The sequence below is a fragment of the Clarias gariepinus genome, chromosome 14 (assembly GCF_024256425.1).
Source record: "Clarias gariepinus isolate MV-2021 ecotype Netherlands chromosome 14, CGAR_prim_01v2, whole genome shotgun sequence".
Lineage (NCBI taxonomy): Eukaryota > Metazoa > Chordata > Actinopteri > Siluriformes > Clariidae > Clarias > Clarias gariepinus.
In genome coordinates this window covers 13,194,154-13,216,986 of record NC_071113.1, presented here as the reverse complement: position 1 = coordinate 13,216,986, position 22,833 = coordinate 13,194,154, and the positions used below count along the sequence as shown (strand labels likewise).

The window sequence follows — 22,833 nt, the reverse complement described above, 5'->3', positions numbered from 1 at the left end:
AAGTTGGATGGTATCATTTTTAAATCAGACTTATCTCAATTTTAAAAAAATAAAATGATTTAAAATGAAGCCAGGAATCAAATTAATCTGAAATCTGTTACATGAACAAATATTCTCTACTGATTCCAAACCTGATCTGGGTTTTTAATGAAGGTGCTGCTATACTGCTCATGAACAAACAAAATAAATTGAAATATTGTACCAATCTCTGTGGGATGTTGTATTATTAAAGTTAGAAAATAATGAAATGAATAAATATTTTTTACTTTAGATGGACTTTTTCTTTAGAAATTCAGGAACATATCCTGCAAGATGGTGCCAATAATATAGCATCACTTATCATTATTTATCATGGTCTAAGATGCATTTGTGTGCAGAAAGAAAGAGACATTAATTATAGTTTCAGTATGCAGAGCTTTATTTGTTCCTGGGGTTACTTTATAGATATCCATACAAACTGTCTCATAGCTTTTAGCATTGAGAAATCACATGCAAAAGGTATCTTATGGTGTTTGAAACACAAGAGGGAGTATGTGAGCTCTGTTCCTCTATAAACTATTACATAACACCTAGCATTCTGTCCCTCTGTCTGGAGCCTCACTAAACCCCAGGAATCTTCCAAATCTGTTCATGTTGGCGGCTTTGCTCATCCAATGTAACAAAAACAATTAATGACGAGAAAAAAAAAAACTTTCACGCAAGTGTGGGCAGTGCAAAGACAAAACAGGAGAGAAACCAGAGGATACATTCACAGTTTACAGGCTAGGAAGCGAGAGCAGAATTTTGAGGGCTTGGGGCTTTTGAGTTTAGAAGCACTTGCGATGCACAATGGATGGACCGGCCTCGTCATACTCCTGCTTGCTGATCCACATCTGCTGGAAGGTGGAGAGGGAAGCCAGGATGGAGCCGCCAATCCATACTGAATACTTTCTTTCTGGTGGGGCAATGATCTATGCACACACACACACACAGCATCCACAAATAACATTTACAAAAAAAAAAAGTTCAGAGATGATGTGATTGAAGTATCTCAAGGAACAACCAACTACAAATAAGCTTAATACGATTATAATACAACCAATTAGAGTAATCACCTTGATCTTCATGGTGCTGGGGGCCAAAGCAGTGATCTCCTTCTGCATCCTGTCAGCAATACCAGGGTACATGGTGGTACCGCCAGACAGGACATTGTTGGCATACAGGTCCTTACGGATGTCAATGTCACACTTCATGATGCTGTTGTAAGTAGTTTCATGGATACCAGCAGACTCCATACCTGAAAAGGAAAACCATATCTTAGAACTAGTGCATCACATGGTGCAAGAAGTAACTGATGAAAGAGTCAAATTCAAAGAAAAGAAAAGAGGAGTTACCGATAAAGGATGGTTGGAAAAGGGTCTCAGGACAGCGGAACCTCTCGTTGCCAATGGTGATGACCTGCCCATCAGGAAGCTCATAGCTCTTCTCCAGAGAGGAAGAGGTGGCAGCTGTGGCCATCTCATTCTCAAAGTCCAATGCAACATAGCACAGCTTCTCCTTGATATCACGGACAATTTCTCTTTCAGCTGCATGAGACAAATTGCTTCAGTCACAAGGCACGGGTGTTTTCATGTAAAACGTTTGCGTACATGTAAAGAAGTGCAATTACTGTTTATTTCTATCATTGCTCTTTTCTTGTGGAATGCACTACATTTCGGTTTAAGGTTACACAAAATATAAATAGAGAGTGTTTTATTGCTTTCTGCATTCACCAGTGGTCACGAAGGAGTAGCCACGTTCAGTCAGGATCTTCATGAGGTAGTCAGTGAGATCACGGCCGGCCAAGTCCAAACGCATGATGGCGTGAGGAAGAGCGTAGCCCTCGTAAATGGGCACGTTGTGGGTTACACCATCACCAGAATCAAGAACAATACCTGCACAAAAACATGTTTATTCAGGACAATGTTCTGTCACTCAGAAGGTAAATCTGTTCAGGGTTTTCGGAAGTGAAAAAGAGAACTGACCTGTTGTGCGTCCAGAGGCATAGAGGGATAGCACCGCCTGAATAGCTACGTACATGGCTGGAACATTGAAGGTCTCAAACATAATCTGATGGAACAGACAGTATGGTTTGCACATGAAAAGTAGCTAAGATTCCATGTTCCATGATCTTACAGATTGTGTTTTACATTTTTGTCTAGATTTTGAATCTAACCTGGGTCATCTTCTCCCTGTTGGCTTTGGGGTTGAGAGGGGCCTCTGTCAGCAATGTTGGGTGCTCCTCAGGAGCAACACGGAGCTCATTGTAGAAGGAGTGATGCCAGATCTTTCGAAAGAATAAAAGCAATCAGCTTGTGCGCATTTCAAGTGTCCAGATCATCATTAATCACTTACAAATGGAGTGATGAAAGTTAAATGGATCATCTACAAAAACCTGTAGTTTTCTTAATTGTGACACATGATGCTTAGACTAAGTGAGATATGGAATAGTCATAGTGCTAAGTGAATAATACCATCTGCTGCATACATCTGCTAGTTGATGACAGTGTGTGCCTGAGGAATAATGTTTGACACATTAGTGTGTGTGGGTGCGTATGTGTGTGCATGAGAGTCATGTGCACAGTGAGTCATAAAGCAGCACAGTTCTTCCAGGTATAAGTGGGGTCTATTTGAATACACAGAAGATGGAAAAAAAGAAAAGGTCTAGTGATAAGAACAATTGTGTGTTCATTTCAGACGGATATCTTGCATAAGAGCACATGCTGTGTGTACTATTTCGGGGAACTATTTGGTCTGTTGTTCTTGGCAAGTTCTGGTTTGTAACCATGCCTAAATTAGCAAGGTCTCCTTACTTTTTCCATGTCGTCCCAGTTTGTGATGATGCCGTGCTCAATTGGGTATTTGAGGGTCAGGATACCTCTTTTGCTCTGTGCTTCATCACCAACATAACTGTCTTTCTGCCCCATTCCCACCATCACACCCTGAGAGCAGATGTAAAGGAAACCAGTGTCATAACACATCACCCAAATCAATACTTTCCATTCCACTAAGTGAAATGTCATGGTTCCTGTAGGCGTATGTTTTCAGTCTACTGTCCCTATGTGATGTGGTTAGAGATGTTCACCTGATGTCTGGGACGACCCACGATGGAGGGAAACACGGCTCGAGGGGCATCATCCCCGGCGAAGCCTGCCTTACACAGTCCTGAGCCGTTATCGCACACCAGAGCAGTGCTTTCTTCGTCGTCACACATGGTTCAGCTCGGATTTCCTTCTTCACTCCAACAGGAGACAATCACTGTAAGTGCACCAGGCAAGCATCAATAAACCTTATAAAGCTTTTTAGGCATGCAGAGGGAATTGCATTTTAAACACCTGTGAGTAGGGAATCAAATATCAGGACATTATTAATTAAAATTTGAATGTCTAAGAATTGTATGTGTGTGTATGTGTGTGTGTGGGGGGTGAAGACCACACCCTATTCCATAAAATCATGAATGCACAGAATATTACAGTGCAATTCAGTTTCAGTTACTCCAAAGTGATAAAATAGGATCAAATTCAAAATCACTTAAAATTCTAAATGGCTGATGTAAAATGTGCTAAAAGTAATCCAAAACTGTTAAAAAACAAGAATGTCCCTGCAGAACTAATCCACAGGTTTACTGCCATGTATCCTGGACCTTGTCCTTCTGTCCCTGATGAATGAATGCTTGATCCTGGGAAAAATTCCTAATTTGGAAATAATGGGGAGGCATGTCTGTCTTTGGACTTCACAATCTCTCCCTGGCCCTCCCTGCATACAACCGTTTATTAAGAGAGAGAGAGAGAGAGAGAGAGAGAGAGAAGTTACGGAGTCAAACTGATGTCTCTGCTGTATTTAAGAAAGCCATATTTAGGCATAAACCTCACAAATCACCAGGACTTTAATCCAGCAGTGGCCTCAACCATCTCCCCTGATAGGCTTGTCTCCAAACATGAAATACACAATTAACAGCATGTAACTGAACCTATGGTTTTTAACACCATAACAGATAAATCTGCACTATAATACTCATCAATGGCAAATATAAACTATTAAATCATTACTGATTTGTCTGTATTCTATTTTTAACCATTGTATTTTATTATTCAAGCTCTACGCTGTGTCCTATTAAATATCAGGTTAAATGTTGTTTTCTCTTTAAAATTTAGTTTCACACAATGCTGAAACCACAAACTCAACTCAACTTAGTTTCCATTTCAAGCCATTTTAGCATCATGCACCTGAGTAAGCCTGGAAATTATTATGAACTGCAACCTAATGCTAACTTTCAGAAAATTCTGAAAAAGAAATCTACTATCTGCATTCCTTTGTAACAAATTCTACCTCAAAGCATCCCACTTAAAACACTGGTCTAAAAAAAAAAAATTAAGACAGCGAGATGAAGGGAAAGAAAGTGGGTGGAGGCCACTTACCCTGACAGTGCTGGGCCGGGGGGTTTAGCCACTTGGTGATGGTGTGGCCCTGACCAGTGTGTAGAGCTCTTATGTAGTTCCAGTCTGTGGTTCTCAGCCACCTCCCACCTCCCAAACATGGAGCCCAGGCCGCACACCGTCCACTGGGTTCACTCTACTACAGCCTTATAGGGATGACTGGGGGAGAAGACTCCAATCCGGGGCAGCCATCGCTCAAGGCATTCCAGCCACTGCCTCTTTCTCACTTTTTTTTTCTTCTTTGGAAAGGATGGAGACCTCATCGTGCAGGAACATAAACACAGATCTAGGGCTAGTGCAAACCCCCACCCTCACCCCATCACACACATGCATGCACACACCCATACTCAGTAGGCCATTTACCTGAGGATTATGCACTTGAAGGAGAACACATTGAGGCACATCAATTAACACTGTAAAATGGTCTAAGATTTCATTGACACAATCCCAAATACCTACGGTGAAGTTTAATAATCTATGCATTGTTCAAAACTCTCATGCATTACTGAATAAAAACGATGGCGTTTAAGAAAATGAAGTGATTCATGATGATGCTAGTCACTGTGCTCACTATGAAATATAAAGCAGGATAATGTACTTCCAGTAATTATTTATTTCCAGATGTTATTATACCATCACTATACACACCCTAACATAAATTTATGACTAAATATAATTGATCTGATTTGAAACAGAAACAGTTCATATATTCTGTAGCGATGTCTGTCACAAATGAAATGACAAAGTCATATATCAGGAGGAATGAAATGCTGTATTTTCCTTTTGTGCATTGTTCTGACATCCAGCACAGTGAAGAACAAGAACAAGTGGAAAGAGCCTGTAGCTTGGGTGCCTCATCCCTTCTGCCCATGCAAGCTTAATAATAAGTACTAAGTGCTTGACTGAGTTCTGTCACTAAACATTGACTTAGTATGTGGTCATTTTTCATAAACTTTAACTGACAGAATATTTGTGAAGGGAATGAGCTCTTCTCTTGAATAGTCTTGTTAGTCTGCCTCTGTTTCCCTGATCTGCAGCTCCAGTGAGGCTGATTCCACCTTGTTTTTGCTATCACGCTTGCCACGTGAAGTTCTTGCTCAACTATTTAAAGGAAAATTGCGAGGAATGTACAAGATTGGCTATCAGAGACCAAAAAAGAAGGAAAACATCTACAGGACTGCAGTTAATGCGAGGAAATAGACGTGCACGTGACTGTGAGCTGAGAATGCACACTATGTGCTATCACTAAACGGTATCTATTACTATGTGTTATTATACACATTATGTAAATACATATAATATTAAGATATTAAATTAACTCATGTTGGCTATAATACCGCTACTAGTCTTGGCTCATAATTATGGTTTCATCCTTCTCTAAAGGTTGGTCACTCTTTCTTTTATGGAGACATTCCTGTACACAGACAGCCAAGTTAAGGATCTTTCACTCGCTCTTTCTCTCTCTCTCTCTCTCTCTCTCTCTCTTTCATGTAAACACTTAACAAGCATATGTCTGCCTTTTTTTTCAGCCATGCTCAACACTCACTGTTCACAGTGAAATGCTACGGTTTTCTCCTCCCTGTTAGCTGTCTTTAATGCAGCACCAAAAAAGGAACTGTTCAGTAAATAAGGAGAGCCTTGGCAGCCCGCTCCTCTCTCAGGCATGTAAGGAAAGAAAAGAACACTGCGGAAGGAGTGGGTTGGGAAAAACAAAATAAAAAAAAAATCTGTCTAGCATGAAGAATTATAGTGTGTGTGTATATACGGATGAATGCCTATCTGTTTACCTATGATTATAATGCATGCTTATTTAGGAGGGAATAAGGACACAAGGCAGTGGATTGGGAATTATTGAGCCTGGGATGTGCATTCTGGGAGGGCTTTAGAGCAGGATATCCTTAATAATATTCATATTATTAGGTCATTGTGCACATTTCCATTGCCATGTTTAGATGTGCTCTCATCCAAGTTGAGAATTGCTCTCACCGTGCTACTGGCTGCTAGTACGCTTACAGTGTAGACTAAAACCAGGCCTCTGAAGCACTGTAGATATAATTATGGTGTTCATGATTCAACACATGGAGGACCTAATAATTCCTGAATTGGTTCTACGGCTGTTTTACAGGTATGAACACTGAAACCTGTACAATGCATAAGGTCAACATAACCAGAATTAAGAGCCATGTTGTTGTATTTTGCAGGCACTACATACATGCATTCTCAACACTTTACAATGACTGCAGAGTAAATTTGTTTTATTAAAAAACAAATGGTAAAATGTGATACATCTTTATAATTTAAAACAGGATCAGGCTCAATTAATTGTAGTTCTCATGCCCAATGTCTGAATATCTGAATGGGTTCAGTGAATTAAACTGAAATGCATTCATTCTGGTTCAGTAGAAAAGCACTTGACCAGAAGCAGCAGCATAGAGTAATGTTTGCTACTGGGCGTTGGATGAACTTATGGTCTTTTGGCATGTGCTTTGACCGAAAATGGCAAGGCAGCTGTTCTCTTAAAGGACTCCTCCAGTCAGTATCTCATTGGATGCCTAGGATTAACACGATTCAACTCAGAATAAGCATGAGAATGCCTAAATTTTTTCTGTCTTTCTCTAAGGATGCTTGCCAGTATCTCCAAAAATCTCTCTGTTTCTCATACAGTACATACTGTATTAGGGGTGTAATAGTACTCATAAGTTGTGAAGTAAAAAAAAAGTGTTCAAAAAGTGAACTATTTATTATTAACTTGTAAACAGTGGCAAACTGGCCATATTTTTCTGAAGACATAAGGAATGCTCATAAATACTGAAACCCTTTTTTTGTAAAAAAATAATGACAAAAAAAAAACATATTTTACAATTTTGACTAGAACAGTTTGAATCTTCTAGTCAAATCTTATCATTTAAATTAATGGAAAAAAAATTACCCAGCACTACAATAGTTAAAGCTATTTTGTATTCAACACATACCGAACTGAATGTCATGTTATATGTACAGTGCCTGTTTTTTTTTTTTTTTTTTTGCAATTCTTGTCACACTTAAATAATTCAGATCATGAAATAAAATTACACAAAGATAATCTAAGGAAATACAAAATGCACTTTTTAAATGATGATTTCATTTATTAAGGGGAAAGAAATGTCTAAACCCGGATCTATGTAAAAAAGTAAAATTTTATATCTCTAAATCCTGAACAAACTGTGATTTAACCACATTTTTTGGAAAGCTGGGTTACATTTCACTTGCCACATCCAGGCTTAATTACTACCAGACCTCTTGAATCAAGAAATCACTTAAATAGAACTTGTCTGAAACAGTAACACATCTCACTACAGTACATAAACAGTCAGGATTGCACTATTCCCACCTGTTGCACATATTGTATATTGTATACTGTAAAATAACCTCCCTCATTCCACTCAAAATAACAACTTGCACACATGTATACAGCTTTCTCAAATATTATAACCATGGTATCCAATATGTTCCTTCATAGCAACCGTCTTTAATCATTGCAATTATTGTACATAAATCTTATCTGTGTATTATTTACATATTCATATTATTTCATTATGCTATATCTCTTCCTTCATTGCACTCAGTGTACAGTATATAACCTTTTCTATATATAATCCTTTCTGTGAACATGTTTACATATGTATACAGTTTACATATGCAAATTCTTTATCATGGTGTACAATACCTTCCTTATTGCACCCATCGATAATCATTTGCTCATTTGCACTCATTATATTTACCAATGCACTTTTAGTTAGATGCTAACTGTATTTCTTTGCTTTGTACCATACATGTGCATTGACAATAAAGCTGAATCTGTTCTGATCTGATCGAATCCAAAAAGCTACTGTTGACCAATAAGAACACAAAGGCTCTTCTCATGTTTGCCAAAAAAACATCTTGATTATCCCCAAGACTTTTGTGCAAATATTCTGTGGAATGATGAGAAAAGATGAATATTTTGGAAATTTTTGTTTCCCACATTTGGCATAAAACCAACATATAATTTCATAAAAAGAACATTATACCAACAGTCAAACATCATGGTGGTAGTGTAATGTTCTGAGGCTGCTTTGGTGACCTTCAATTTGGTGACCATCAATTTGTGACCTTTTGTGACCAAGTTTAGTACACTTGGGTTATGCAACAGCAGAATGCTCCAAAAGCCACTAGTAAAATACTAATTCAAGTTTTAAAAAAGTAAATATAGTTTTTTTCCTATGTTTTTCAAATGGTCTAGTGAAAGTCCGGAATTAAATCCTATTGAGATGCTTTGGCTTGACCTTAAACAGGATAAACCGTCCAGTGTGGCTGAATTAAAACAATTCTGCAAAGAAGAGAGGGCCAAAATTCTTCCACAGCAATGTAAAAGACTCATTACCCCAGAAGGTGACACAACCAGTTGTTAGGCTTAGGGGCAATTACTATCTCACATGGAGCCAGGCAAGTTTGAACAGCTTTTTTCCCATAATAAATAGAATAATCATTTAAAACTGCATATGGTTTTTACTTATTGTTGTTGCGTAATACAGTATTACATTTTGTTTGATTATCTAAACATATAAGTGTGACAGAAAAAAATAAAACACTGTATGCATTTATAAACTGAGGGATATTTATATAGTTACACCCTTACTCCGTGAATTTAACTTGTTTGTCCGGACACACCTCTTGGGTGCTATATAAATTGGGACCTGGAGGGTTTGGAGGCCAGGTTAGGGCGTTGGGCTCTTTGCCCACTGCACTTGGTGTGTGGTCACTGTACCCACTGGGTTTTCTTTTGCCTTTCTCTTATGACCAGCATTAACTTTTTTGGCGATTTGTGCTGCATTGGCTTTTCCTTGGGATTGGACCAGACAGGCTGGGGTTGGGTACCTGCAGTTACAGTATGGGTGAACTTGGTGCCCATGATCCTGTCTCCAGTTTACAGGTATATATTGTAATAGATAATTGATGTTAATATGTCAATGTTTTGTGATGACAATGTTATTGATGATCAGTGTATATAAATAGCTTGAACATAACATATAAACCCAAATTGAATGCATAACGTGATGCATGATAGCATGGATTCAGCTTGATCTTATGATAGTGACCCGATGACCAGTAAGGACAAATTGTGAAACCTTAAAATAATCAGTCACATCAGATCGTTACAAAATGTGGGTTTTGCAACAATCTAGATACAATTGTGTCACCCATCATTAAGACTAGGAAAGAGTGACATATTGGATGATGATTAATGTTGTTACATACATTTCCTTCCTCATGTCTTGGTCTGTCAGATGATTAAACTTTTCTTCTTTTGATGAGTCATTGAGTTTATCTCTGGTCAAGATCTGTCAATAATTTTTATTTGTAGGCTACTTGTAAGAAATTGTAATGCTACAGAATACAGAGACATTTTATACAATGTTGTGCCTCCAACTTCTTGTCTGGTGAAGACATGCAATAGGGTGTGATGACCAGGTAGTACTACTGTATAATTTGTACTAATTTGGCTTATTTGTAAAAAAAATAAATAAAAATCCAGCAGAATTAGGCTTAAAATAAAGATTTTTTTTTCTGGAAATAAGCATTAGAAAGAGAAACAGAAGTGGCCTATTTTCCCAACCTTATTTTGTAGGGTAAATATGGATGTCCAAAAAGCAACTTCTTCAAAACTTCAAAGACAGTTCCCTGGAAATAAAATTCCACTATATGACCTTAAAACTGACGCACGTCTCTAAAAGCAGCAGGTTATCTTTCAGATCCTCATCTGTAGCAACTGATGTCAATTTGGCATTATATATTTTTCACATTTCCTTTTTTCTATATAAAGTAAACAAACATTTTAGGGCCAAACCTGGTGAACTGAAAAGTAATATTTAGAATAGAGTACATTAAGGTGAATACTTCATAAAGTATAGGTTAATACTTTTAAGGCTAAAACTTATGTTTCTTCTCATTTAAAGAAGAAACCAGATGAATGAAAATGCAAACAAGCCCCTTCTTTCTGTGTATGAATCATGCATGGTTTTAGTTTGCGTCTTTTGCCACCCTGTGGTCAGATATGCTCATGTTAGATATATGGGAAGTCCCTCTCCACTTTCATTAACTTGGGACTTTCAGTGCAATACATAAATAGAATTTGATAATGAGCTTTAAGTTTTTTTATTTAACGATTTTATATAAAATCAGTTAGTTAACATGTTATATTTTAGCATATTGGTATGACATACAGTAATATACAATTATAGGTGCTGAATAGGTTTATTATTATTATTATTATTATTATTATTATTATTATTATTATTATTATCATCTATGTAAACAAACAGAAGTAAATGCACCTGACTGAAATAATGGCTCTAACAATTTATGTAATTCAATTTAATACATCTTTACTAATCATTTGAACCTAGTCAGGGTCACGGTGCATCTGGGTTCCATTCAATTGCAGGGCCACATGCAAACACACAATCACATGTTCATTCACAACTAGGAGCTATGTTGTGTAACCAGCTCACTGACTTAAGTTCATAGGAGGTCAAAGGAAATTGAGTAACTTTTAGGAAACCTAGCCATACAAGGAGAGAACATTGGCGACCGTAACCCGAGCTTAGAATCAAACCTGGGATAGCAATCCTACCTGGTATGATAAAACGTGCACCTTTTAAAAATGTTTGTTTACATGTGCTGTAGTTTAGAACATCATAAAATTTAGCTAGTTTTAATGTATCAATTATGTATTTGCTAGTTAACAATCATCTCTTTGTTGGTATTCACAAGGTGCATGCACAAAACATTTTGAACAAGAAATTATAAATAGATCAGTCACTCTGGTGGTTGATAGACTAATCTACCCAATTGTAATAATTAAAGCATTTGCTAAACAAGTTTGTTTAGTTATATATTGCATAATACAAATGGAAGGATTTCCAACACTGGGACTTTCCCTTTTTCATTTTCCACTTCTATACGCAACCACTTTCCACCAAGGGAGGGCAGGAGATTACATCATCAGTCACGAGTACAAGTTAAACGGAACTAATAAAAGTGCGTGTGAACTATGGAAAGAATGAGGTCCTACCCAAAAGTAAATATATAGCTACAGTTTTATAATTTAAGGTACTAAATATATTGTAACACCAAAATGTGTTACATTTTTGAGCAAGTAAGTATTTAGCTAATAATTACTGCATTATTAACACTTTAATTTAGATAAAGTAATTCAGATACAATGACTCACTCAGGCACAGAATGAGGGGGTTGTTCTTAACATTTTCATTAAAAAGAAACTATAGTTCTGTTAATGTTAAATAAAGGGGCTTAAACATTTCTAGCTGTTTGTCTCTGCGACAGTCTACCCCTAACTCCTAATCTCTACATGGCCTCTTTGAAAACCAGAAATTTCTTTGGAAATTTTCATTGCTACACATGCAAACTATGAGAGCCTGTTTACTTTTTATTTATTTTCATTTATTTGCATGACTATGCACATCATATTTGATATATACTTTCTCCATCTAGGTCATAGGAAATTATTTTTTTATGTGATGGATATGATAATTATGTACATGATTCACTATTAATAGGTTCTGGCTGTACTTGTACAGAAGCAAATAAAGGAAAATATGATGATGAATTTCCATTATTAAAAAAACAACAACAAAAAAAACAAGTCCCATGCCACCTCCAGGCATGTCCCTTAATGTGATTATCATTTTCATTTGTCTACACAATAGCTTCCAGTGTTAATCTGGTAGGGCCTGTTTCTCAAAAAAAAAAAAAAAAAAAAAAAACATTGCGATATAGTAACTCATCACAAGTCATCTTGTAAGCCATTGTTGACATAAACCATTACATATCAATAGGAGACATTATCCTATAATAAAATCCTGTAAAAAATTGGGCTTAAACTTAACACTTTACATACTTTTTTAATGGCGTATACACCTGCTGGCCATTTTAATAGGAACACCTACATTTAAAGCATTTGACACCAATACAATGCATAAAATGATGCACATCCACTCATGAGGATAATGTTCACATAAAACATCAAAAAGGTTAATCTCTGTGACTTCAACCATGGCATGGATGTTGGTGACAGATGGGCTGGTTTAAGTATTTCACAAACTTCTGGGATTTTTACACACAGCAGTACCTAGAGATTACGCAGATACAGTAGGTGTAGGAAACAAGAAAGATCATGTTTGCAGATGCCTTGCAGGCTGAAACACATTGTTGATGAAAGAGATGGAGAAGAATGTGCTTATTGATCTGAGTTAACAGGAAGTCTATAGTAACTTACAGTAGCACTCTATAACTGTAGTGAGGAGAAAAACATCTCAGAAGACACAACACACCTTAAGTCTTGAGGTTTATGGACTACAACAACAGAAAACCGCTGGGTCGGCCAAGAACACGTACCCAATAGTCTTTTGCTGTTATTGCTCATCCACTTTAAGAATTAACATAATGTGCATGTTGAGATATTTTTTAATCAACATGGGCGTAGAAAATTATTATGTTAATTGCTATATCCTTCTTGGCGGCTCATAGATGACTGCCAATTGTTCTCAGATCTCATCTATTAGTGTATTGTTCTGTTAAATGATATACACAGCATATAATAAAAAGGTTTATATATATATATATATAGCATAAATATATAAAATAATGAGAAGGTGCTTAAGTTTTCATAGACGAAAGTAGATGGTGTTCATATATTTTTAAATTGAATATAAGTTTAATTGGGTCATTGATGAAAATTGTACCAGTCACTTTGCTGAAAACAAGCAATCCCTATATATAAACTGGCCATAACATGTCAGTTCAGTTCTGTAAAAATGCGTTCCCTGTGTGTTCAAGTTCAAGTTCAAGTAGGCTTTATTGTCGCTTCAACCATATACAGTTAGTACACAGTGAAACGAAACAACGTTCCTCCAGGACCAAGGTGCTACATGCAACATAAACTTACAACATAAATTAACAGAGAAGCTAAACTAGCTAACTAAGAGGTCTAGTTAGCTGGCTAGCAGAGACAAGACAACATAAATTAGAGTCCTAACATAAATTACAACATAAATAACAAAAACTAACTAAACCTAACTAACTAAGGAGGACTATCTGCAGGTTTTACAGACAACATAAAGTGCACGTGCAAATGTGCAAACGAGCAACAACAAAGTCACAGTGCGACAACCACGACATACTGTAACAGAACATTAAATATGGTGTTGAGGTAGTGGAGAAACAGTAAACATTCCTTAACATAGCAGCAAGAATTGAGGAATTAGTGCAAAAAGTAACGAATATTGTGCAAAGGGATAAACAGTGAAGCATTTACAGATTTGTGTGTGCGATAGTTTGGTAGTGTAGGTCAGTGTGTCTGCGCTTGTAATAAGTCAGTCCAGTCGCGATGTTTTGATGTAGTTGAGTTAAGCTGTGTGATAATGTTTAATGTGTAGATGTCTTCAATAGAGGGGAGAGAGACCCTGATGATCTTCTCCGCTGTCCCCACTATCCGCTGTAGGGTTTTGCGGTCCGATATGGCACAATTCCCAAACCAGACAGTGATGCAGCCGCTCAGGATGCTCTCGATAGTCCATTTATAAAAGGTGGTCAGGATTGGTGGTGGAATTAAGCTGGGCCTTCCTTAGTCTTCTCAGAAAGAAGAGACACTGTTGTCTTTCTTGTGTAGGGAGCTGGTGTTGAGGGACCAGCTGAGGTCCTTCTCCAGGTGGACACCCAGAAATTTGGTGTTTTCGACAATCTCCACAGAGGAGCCGTTGATGCTCAGTGGAGAGTGGTCGCCTTGTGTCCTCCTGAAGTCAACAACCATCTCCTTTGTCTTGTCAACATTCAGAGACAGGTTGTTCTTGTTACACCAGTCCATTAGCCTCTGCACTTCCTCTCTGTACGCTGACTCGTCGTTCTTGCTAATGAGACCCACCACCGCCGTGTCATCAGCAAACTTAATGATGTGTGTGTGTGTCTGTGTGTTAAATACAATGAATAAATGCTGCTTCAGATTTCACTTCTTCTGTCTAATACAAAGACCACCAGTCAAACTTTTGACACACCTTCTAATTCAATGGTATTTCCTGATTTTTATTTCATTTTACACTGTAAACCAATACTAAGGCATCCAAAATATGCAACAATCTCATTTGACCAGTTAATATCAAGATGTGTCTGTTACTTATGCTCAGGAAAGCCTTCATAGCGGCTCTACTCTAAGGTGCTGTTTGCTAATTGGTTTTTAAGCCTGAAACTGTAAATGTAAACTTCTCTTTTGCAGCAGAGGTAAGTTTCGGTCTTACCTCTGCTGCAGAGGAGGGAAGATCCTTATAAGAGCCAGTTTCTCTTTCCTTCATCTCATTTTCTTCCATAGTGCTTAATGGGTTTTGCAAATGCAAATGACTATACTGTTCTTGCAAAAACTGTTCCAGAACATCCAAGCTTTGTATCTTAAAAAACAACTAACTGTTGTTGTGGTTGTTTAAACTTAATTACCTAATGCCATGTCTGTTATTTCATAGGAGTAGAAATTACATGAATGTTCTAGAATTTAGAAAATAAAACATAAAAAAAAAACATTGAATTAGATGGCCTGTTTTAACTTTTGTCTGTACATCTGAATACTTAAAAAGAATAAAAATAACAACAAAAAAAAACTATAATGTTCATTAAAGAGAATTTCTGAAGTGAGCAATGACAAATGTTAAATAAACCGCATCAAGTTATATTCCTATCTAACACACATTGCAGAATAGCCCCCCACCCACCTGCTGTTGAGGGCCAGAATATTTTCACATGAGATAAGCCATCTGAGAGACAAGAAAAAAAAAGACACTAATGTGGTGAAAATCAAGCTGAGTGACTTGAATGTTGTTCAGACATGTTCATTTGTGGAGAGCAAAACGAAATACCAGCCTTTGAAATGAAATGATCCAGGGTTATTTCAAAGTAATGGGGTGATTTCAAAGTATCAGATTATCGGTTGCAATACTACTCCTACATGCATGATGAAAATGTTTATCAAGAAAATCACTCACTTAGTCACGTACTTACTCACCTACTCAGTGACCTTTCTTTCTTTCTTTCTTTCTTTCTTTCTTTCTTTCTGTCTTTTTTCAATCTGTATTTACTGTAGCAACTTTGGTATTAATGATGTAAATTTGGAAATTTGGAAATCTGATCTTTAAGGAAAAAAACAAAAACAACATTTTGTAAAACAATATTAAAACAACATGGTTACATGAAACTTTAAACAAACATAAAACAATAACCAAAAAAATCATGCAAGTTGAAAATTGTTTATTAAGAAAACCACTCACTTAGCCATGTACACACATTCAAATTGACTTTTGTTGCTTTCTTTCTTTCTTTTAAACAAGGTCGATATGCATTTGAAAACTTTATTATTAATGTAGTAATTGTGCCTATCAAGATTTAACCAAATGCCCATTTTTCTCTGCTGTTCCTGGGGCAACATAGCTGCATGGGATTTAAATCTAACACATAAAGGAAAACAAAAAACGCCCTCATGATTAAACATTTTATCAAGAAAATCACCCACTTAGTCACATACTTGCTTTCCCACTTCTTTCTTTCTTCTTTCTTTCTCTCTTTCCTTCTTAATTTATTAATAATTTTCAATTATTAATAAACAAATCAATATGTATTTAGCAACTTTAGTATTAATGATGTAAATATATATGATTTATGAATGAGGAGACTGAAAGAGAACAAAGATTAGAAGAGGTGTCTGTTGTAGAGCAGGAAGTAGCAGAAATTAGAGTAAGGTGAGGAGAGCGCTGAAGAGGATGAAGAGTGGAAAGGCAGTTGGTCCTGATGACATACCCGGGGAGGTACAGTATGGAAGTGCTTAGGAGAGGTGGCAGAAGAGTTTCTGACTAGCCAGTTTAACAAGATCTTGGAGAGTGAGAGGATCTCTAAAGGAGCTGTGGCAAGAGCTGTAGAGCTGTGGTAACAACAGAGGAATAAAGCTGATGAGCCATATAATGAAGATTGGAAAAAGAGTAGTAAAAACTAGGTTAAGAGCAGAGGTAGGCATTCGTGAGCAGCAGCAGGGGTAGCTCAGTGATTAAGGCATTGAACTACGGTTCGGAAGGTCCCAGGTTCAAACCCCACAACCACCAGGTTGCCACTGTTGGGCCCTTGAACAAGGCCCTTAACTAGATGTATAATGAGATAAAAATCTTAGCCATTTCGTGTCTGCCAAATTATCATCCTTTGAGGAGGCTAATGGAGAAGTACAGAGAAGGTAATAGGGAGTTGCTCTATTGACACAACGCTCCTGACACTTTCCTCTACTCATTGCACCCTGTCTGCACAGAGAGAATGAAAGAAACTTTACACTAGGAACATCTAGTGAGGTGGAGGTGTTCAAAACAGTGGTGAGACCAGTGATGCCTACGGCTTAGAGACAGTGGCAAAAGGCTCAGAGATAAAAGTCAAAGCTAGAGGTACTTAGCTGAGATGAAGATGCTGAGGTTCTCTTTGGGAGGGACAGGGATGGATAAGAGTTCATCAGAAGGACAACCCATGTTAGACATTTTGGAGATAAAGTCAGAGAGGCCAGGTTTTGACATGTTCCGAGCAGATATTTTGAATATATTAGTAGGAAGATGATAAGGATGGAACTGCAGACAGGAGGTTTAGAGGAGAAAAGGATGCAGGGGATACAGTAGGGTTAGACAGAGGCAGATGATTCGCTCTGGCACCGCAAAGGGAACTGCCGAAAGACAAAGTAGAAGAAAAAGGTGTTAAACAAACCAAATACCTATTATACAGTATATCATAAGCATTCCCCGGGTGTATCCTGCTTTATGCCCCAAGTCTCCTAGGATAGACTTCAGACCCCCCATGACCCTGTATACAGGATAAAGAGGTATATACGATGAATGATATCATAAGTCTCAATCGAATAAAGTGGTAAAGATGGGGAAGTATTTTGGGTACAGAAACAGGCAAAAGTATATGATTTACACTGATAATCTTAACATACACTATACAACGTCACTAATCTGACTTACTAACTAAGCATTAAGTAATTACTAATATTATATGACGGTATTAGCTGATAAGGATATAGATTACGATAGTGTAAAGTTTAAGTAAGATAAAACAAAAAACAAACACAAATTTGAGAAATAGGACAGACGGGAAGAGGAATTTAATCCAGATGTTGAGCAAGAAAACAGAAATGAAAGAGTTTTTATAAAGATACATTTTTGCAAGTAAAGCAAATTCTCCCTAGCTCAGGGTACAGATTAGGACTGAAACGTCTGCTTAAAATGGCTGAGATGAGCACAAAGCCGGAAAAAGATTCACAGATGGACAACCTTCCTCTTTTTAGAAAGTGTGCAGTTCATAACAAATTATGAAATCACTCATCAGAATTGTTAACATAATCACAGGTGAGGTGGGAGTTAAGGCTGATAGGGCTATCAGGATTGGTAGAAATAAGTAGGGCTGTAGGTGATAAAAATAAGTAGGCTACTTCTTGCTAGAGCTATAGAAGTAGTAGAGTCCCCATTAAAAGTAATCAGTGTGAGTCCCATGAGACACATAAAGTAGGGGAGAGAGTAAGCAGGGATAAATCAGATTAAGCTGCCTTCTATACAGTGTTATGTAATACGAAAATATATATAATGGACTATATATATAATAAGGGGCTTAATAGAATATAATGATGTCTAAGCTATTAACCTTTTAACCCTTACTGTTAAATATGCAATATACTAATATACTACACACACACACACACACAATAGAATTAGAACCGGCAATCATATAATCAGTTGAAGAGCACAGAATTCATGTTGATTAGTCATCATAAAATCACACTACAGGCCAATAAGAGGCAAATCAGATGTATAAAGTACTTATATTGTACATAGTTACAGAAAGTTACAAGAAGAATTGGAGTGATACTGTAGGAAGTGATCTGATGGAATGCCACAGAGAATCTGGTCAGAAAGAGGAAGAAGAGGGGTTTTCAGGTATATAAACCCATGTTGGAAAAGGGAACTAGTGCTTTTTTTGCTTTTGCACTGTTTGGAGCATGGACACATGTTGGTGACTGCTTTCTGACCGGTTCAGATTTTCTCTTTTTGGGGTTTGCAATTTTTGATTTTGGACTTTTTGTGTGCTGCAGTAAATTATTGGTTTGCTTTTTCTCCAATCAAAGTGTCCCTAACCTTTTCTAAATCGATCTATTCAAGAAAGGTTACAATTTCAAAAGCATAAAATTATTATAAAAGGAATCATAAAGTAACAGTAGACATCATACAGTAGGTATGTTTAATAGTAAAATGGATTCCTTCTTCTCTGAAACTTTTTTTACAGGACTAAAAATATGAAACAGAGCTCCTGGGAGCATAAGAAATCGTTTTTACACATGAATTTGCGATCACACTGTGTACCGTAAAGCTCAAGGTGGATGACTTATTTGGGCCAGGCAGATTATATTTCTAAAGCTTAATTATCTGAGCATTGCTAATTACACTATATACTGTATCTGCAAATATTTTTTGCACTTCCGATTTAATAGCAACCACATTTTTCCTTTCTTGGAGCACAGATCAGCGGTTTCATATCTCTAAATTCACCAGGAAGTCCAATCATGTGATGCATATAAAATGGTGATTGCATAAACAGGATGTGTTTTGTAATAACATGTTTCTTTAACAGTGTTGCACAAGTGCTACACAGCTGTTTACACCACCCCCTATTGAGCCTGTCTATCCTGTCTAGTGCTGTTCCCAACCCATGCCGTAATCTTCTTTTGGTAGGCTCTGTCATTAACAGAGATTAGGCCCAACACAATGGCAAACTTGAAATTGGTGGTAGAATTGGAAGGTGTCACCGTCATAATGGGTACAGAAGGGGGCTCAGGACACAACCCTGGGTGCCACCTGGACTGCTTGTAATCTGTGTGTCAGTAAGAGATCCGTTGACACAGAAAGAGGCCAAGTTAAAGTCCTCCAACTTGTTTGTGAATATTGAGGAAGAGATACTGTAGCGTCAATTGCTACTCTGAGGTCAATAAACCACATTTTAACACTGATCCCTTAAAGATTTTACACTAAATTCTTTACTAATTTTAAATTTTTTTCTATATTTTTTTATAATATATTGCTATATTGTGTAATGCCCTTATTTGTACAGAATATATTTCTTTTTTAACCTAGTTAAATTTATTTTCTATTGTACTTCTTTCCATTCATATTTATTTCTTATCTTTAAGCTTTTATTTTTATTTTTTCATTTCACTACATGTCGTACTTGATATGACTGTGTATGTGACAAATAAAATTTGAATTTGAATTTAAAGATGTCTAGAAGGCTCATGACTGTGTGTAGGAGGTGTACGATGGAATGACTGATAAAATGTTTCCTGTGTATACAGGTACAGTACTTTTACTCACTCAATCAATCTCAGCCCGGTCACACTCACTGTCTCACACTTTCACAAACTCACCTTCTTAGGCTTTCATCTCACTACTTCACTACTTACCTGATTCATGCTTATTTTTTTTCATTCACTTACTCACTGAATTTGTTTTTTTTGCAATTTTCAGTCGCTCAGAGAAAAAAAGAGATCATATGCTTTGTAGTGATAGGAGGTCAGTGGATTTAGATAAAAGCAATATGTAATAAGGCCCTTTTAAATATCTGCAGTAAGAATTCAGTTCTGCATGTGATGTCATTCTTCAGTGTACTTGCAGAATGCACTTTTAAATTGTGTACTGTACACCGTGCAAAGAAAAAGTCCCAAAACACACCCTTAATCAACTCAGGCTAAATATGGGCTAAATAAACTGTCACTGCTTTCCTTTTGATACAAGGATGAGTGATTAAAGTGTGTGCTGAGCTATTTACATCACACCTAAAAAAATGTTGACGTGTAACTCATTATCTGAGTGACGAAATCCATGCAACTATTTCCTTGTCTTACAGATTGAGCTTTCAATCATCAGTGAACAAAATATTTCACAATTTCCTTTAATGTATTTGTTTCACCTGCCTTAACCCTGATGTTGTGTTCTGGTCAAATCTGATCCAATTTACAAGTTTCCTCTATAAAAAAAGTGCAGTGAATCCATTTCTCATGCGGTTCAATGACTTTGTTCATACATGGGATTTAAACACGTAAAAAGTATAAAGATTTTTTTATGTATAAAATAATAAAAAAATTAAGATTTTTCATGAAAAATTTGTGTGATACACTCATGGTGTTCCCAGTCAAAAATGACCGGTTGTTGGGAATGAATTAAGGCTACAATTAGTATATAAAACAGGGTTCAAGCTCATTTCTACACTCCTTTCCCACATCTATACATGTAGGTGTTTTTGAGCAGACACACATATACAGGTATAAACAGCTTTTTGAGGCCTTACAGTTCAGTCTTTAGCAGTTTACCACCAAGAGATATACTACACGTGAATCTATGGAATTATATTTGACAATAATAGTGATCAGGAGGAGAGAAGCCAGGTTAACAGTGAGGAGGATTTAAAGGAGGAAGTGGCAGAGTTTAAGGATGAAACAAGGTACACCCCGGAGGGGGAAGACTCTGACACTGATGAGGAAGAAGACCCAGCTAAAGTTGTGGTCTCCTTTTATCCAAAAATGGAAACCAACCCTATACGGAAACACTGGTCAGGCCATTTTTTATTCCACAGTGTCTTTGCAGAACTTCTATATACAGTACTGTCTTGTGTGATTCGCTTTGATGACCACCACATAAGAGCAGCCCGAAGTCAACAAGACAAGCTGGGAAGTTTGACAGAAGTGGGTGGAGCACCTGCTACTTATTTACAAACCAGGTCCTGGAACCACTGTTGATGAGCATCTTGTCGATTTTAGGGGACGGTGCCCATTTAAGCAGTATGAATGAGGTCCTAAAAATTACAGCAGTACAAAAGTTAATATGTTCATACAGTGTATGGGTCGATTATTATATTTCTGATATCATTCAGTTTTTCCCAGTGTATATTTGGGCTTTTGTTAAATAAAAAAATTAAACTTGTTTTTAAAAAAGTGACTTTGGTAAACATTTCAGTGAAGTACTCTGTGGTAAATAATACAATATGATTCCTTCGTATTTTTTTAGTTTGTTATAGTCAAAAGAATATCTTTATGTTTTTTTCCTTAAAACAAGTGGTATGAGCTCAGGTAAATAAAACCTGCAGGACAAACACAGCAAATACAAGTTCAAAACTTATAATGTTTTTACACAAGAGCCAAAGTTGATAAAAAGATCTATTATGACATTAAATGCTAATATATGTATTATTCTGATTTTATAATAATGGGGATATTATGAGTGTGAGCCAAAAACTAACACAACATTAGTGTTAAATTAGTGTGTTTACAAGCAGTTTTCCTATTATCCAGAGATCACAAATTCAAATCCCTGGTGAGCAGCTGGGGTACCTAGTGAGAGTGGATTTTCTGAGCTCTCTCAACGGGAGGGGGGAGTTTCAGACATGCACTCTCACATCCTTTGTAAAGCTAGCCAATCATGGGTGTCTGCGAGCTAATACAAACGTAAGGAGTAGATAGTGCTTTCCTCTAAGTGTGTTACGCTGCTCCCTTTGGAACGTGAGGATCACCTCGAAATGATGTAGTTGGCTGACATCACATGTCTCAGAGGGAAACATGTGACAGCCTTTGGCGAAAGGTCCCCATGGTTGTTGGTGGTAGCCTTGATGTGAGAGTGCCCTAATGATGAGTGGGAATTGGATAAGACTAAATTAGGGGAGGAAATCTGAAAAACCTGGAGAATCTAATTTATAAGTATTTATAAGTATTTTCAACATTCACACATTTGGCAGATTGATATTCACAAAAGTCATTTCACAACTCAGTGCAAATCTATACATTTCAGTCAGGCTGTACATATGGAAACCATTAAGTAAAAAAAAAAAAGATTAAAACCGTGCCGAGATTCTGAGTGAGAGAAGTGCCATTCCCAACAGTTTAAGACAATAGTTTAAATAGAAAATAATCTTGGTCTTGTACTGTGGCGTATCATGGCCTCGCACCTTCAGGGTCGAATGTTTGAAAGACGACTTCTGGTCCTTGTGCATGGAGTTCTCCCCCATGCTTAGTGGGTTTCCTTTAGGTACTCTGGTTTCCTCGAACAGTCCATAGACGTGCAGAGGAGGATAATCGACTTTTACAAATTGCCTGTCTGTAAAGTGTGAGCGAGTGTGTGAGTATGTGTGTGTACCCTGTGATGGATTGGCAACCTGTACATTGTGCCTCGAGTCCACTGAGATAGGCTCCAGGCTTCCTAACCCGAATAGGATAAGGCATATAGAGAATTAGTGA

The 22,833-nt window shown here is 37.1% G+C and overlaps 1 protein-coding gene across 1 annotated transcript; it reads right to left on the bottom strand.

Moving 5' to 3' along the window:
* Positions 1–394: 394 nt before the first annotated feature.
* acta2 (actin alpha 2, smooth muscle) lies at positions 395–4,646 on the bottom strand. The gene is made up of 9 exons (XM_053511458.1): positions 4,437–4,646; positions 3,104–3,276; positions 2,832–2,960; positions 2,195–2,305; positions 2,004–2,088; positions 1,752–1,913; positions 1,374–1,565; positions 1,095–1,276; positions 395–950 (listed from the first exon to the last, which is right to left on the bottom strand). The coding sequence occupies exons 2-9, from the start codon at positions 3,230–3,232 to the stop codon at positions 807–809; spliced, it is 1,134 nt and encodes a 377-aa protein (XP_053367433.1). The 5' UTR covers positions 3,233–3,276; positions 4,437–4,646; the 3' UTR covers positions 395–806.
* Between the last annotated feature and the right edge of the window lie 18,187 nt (positions 4,647–22,833).

Bases quoted from the DNA above. Each gene is read 5' to 3' on its own strand.
- acta2 (XM_053511458.1), bottom strand. From the start codon at position 3,232: ATGTGTGACGACGAAGAAAGCACTGCTCTGGTGTGCGATAACGGCTCA. The intron at 2,306-2,831 runs GTAAGGAGACCT...TTCTTTCGAAAG, and splicing joins ACTGGGACGACATGGAAAAA to ATCTGGCATCACTCCTTCTA. The intron at 1,914-2,003 runs GTCAGTTCTCTT...GTTTTTGTGCAG, and splicing joins TGCCTCTGGACGCACAACAG to GTATTGTTCTTGATTCTGGT.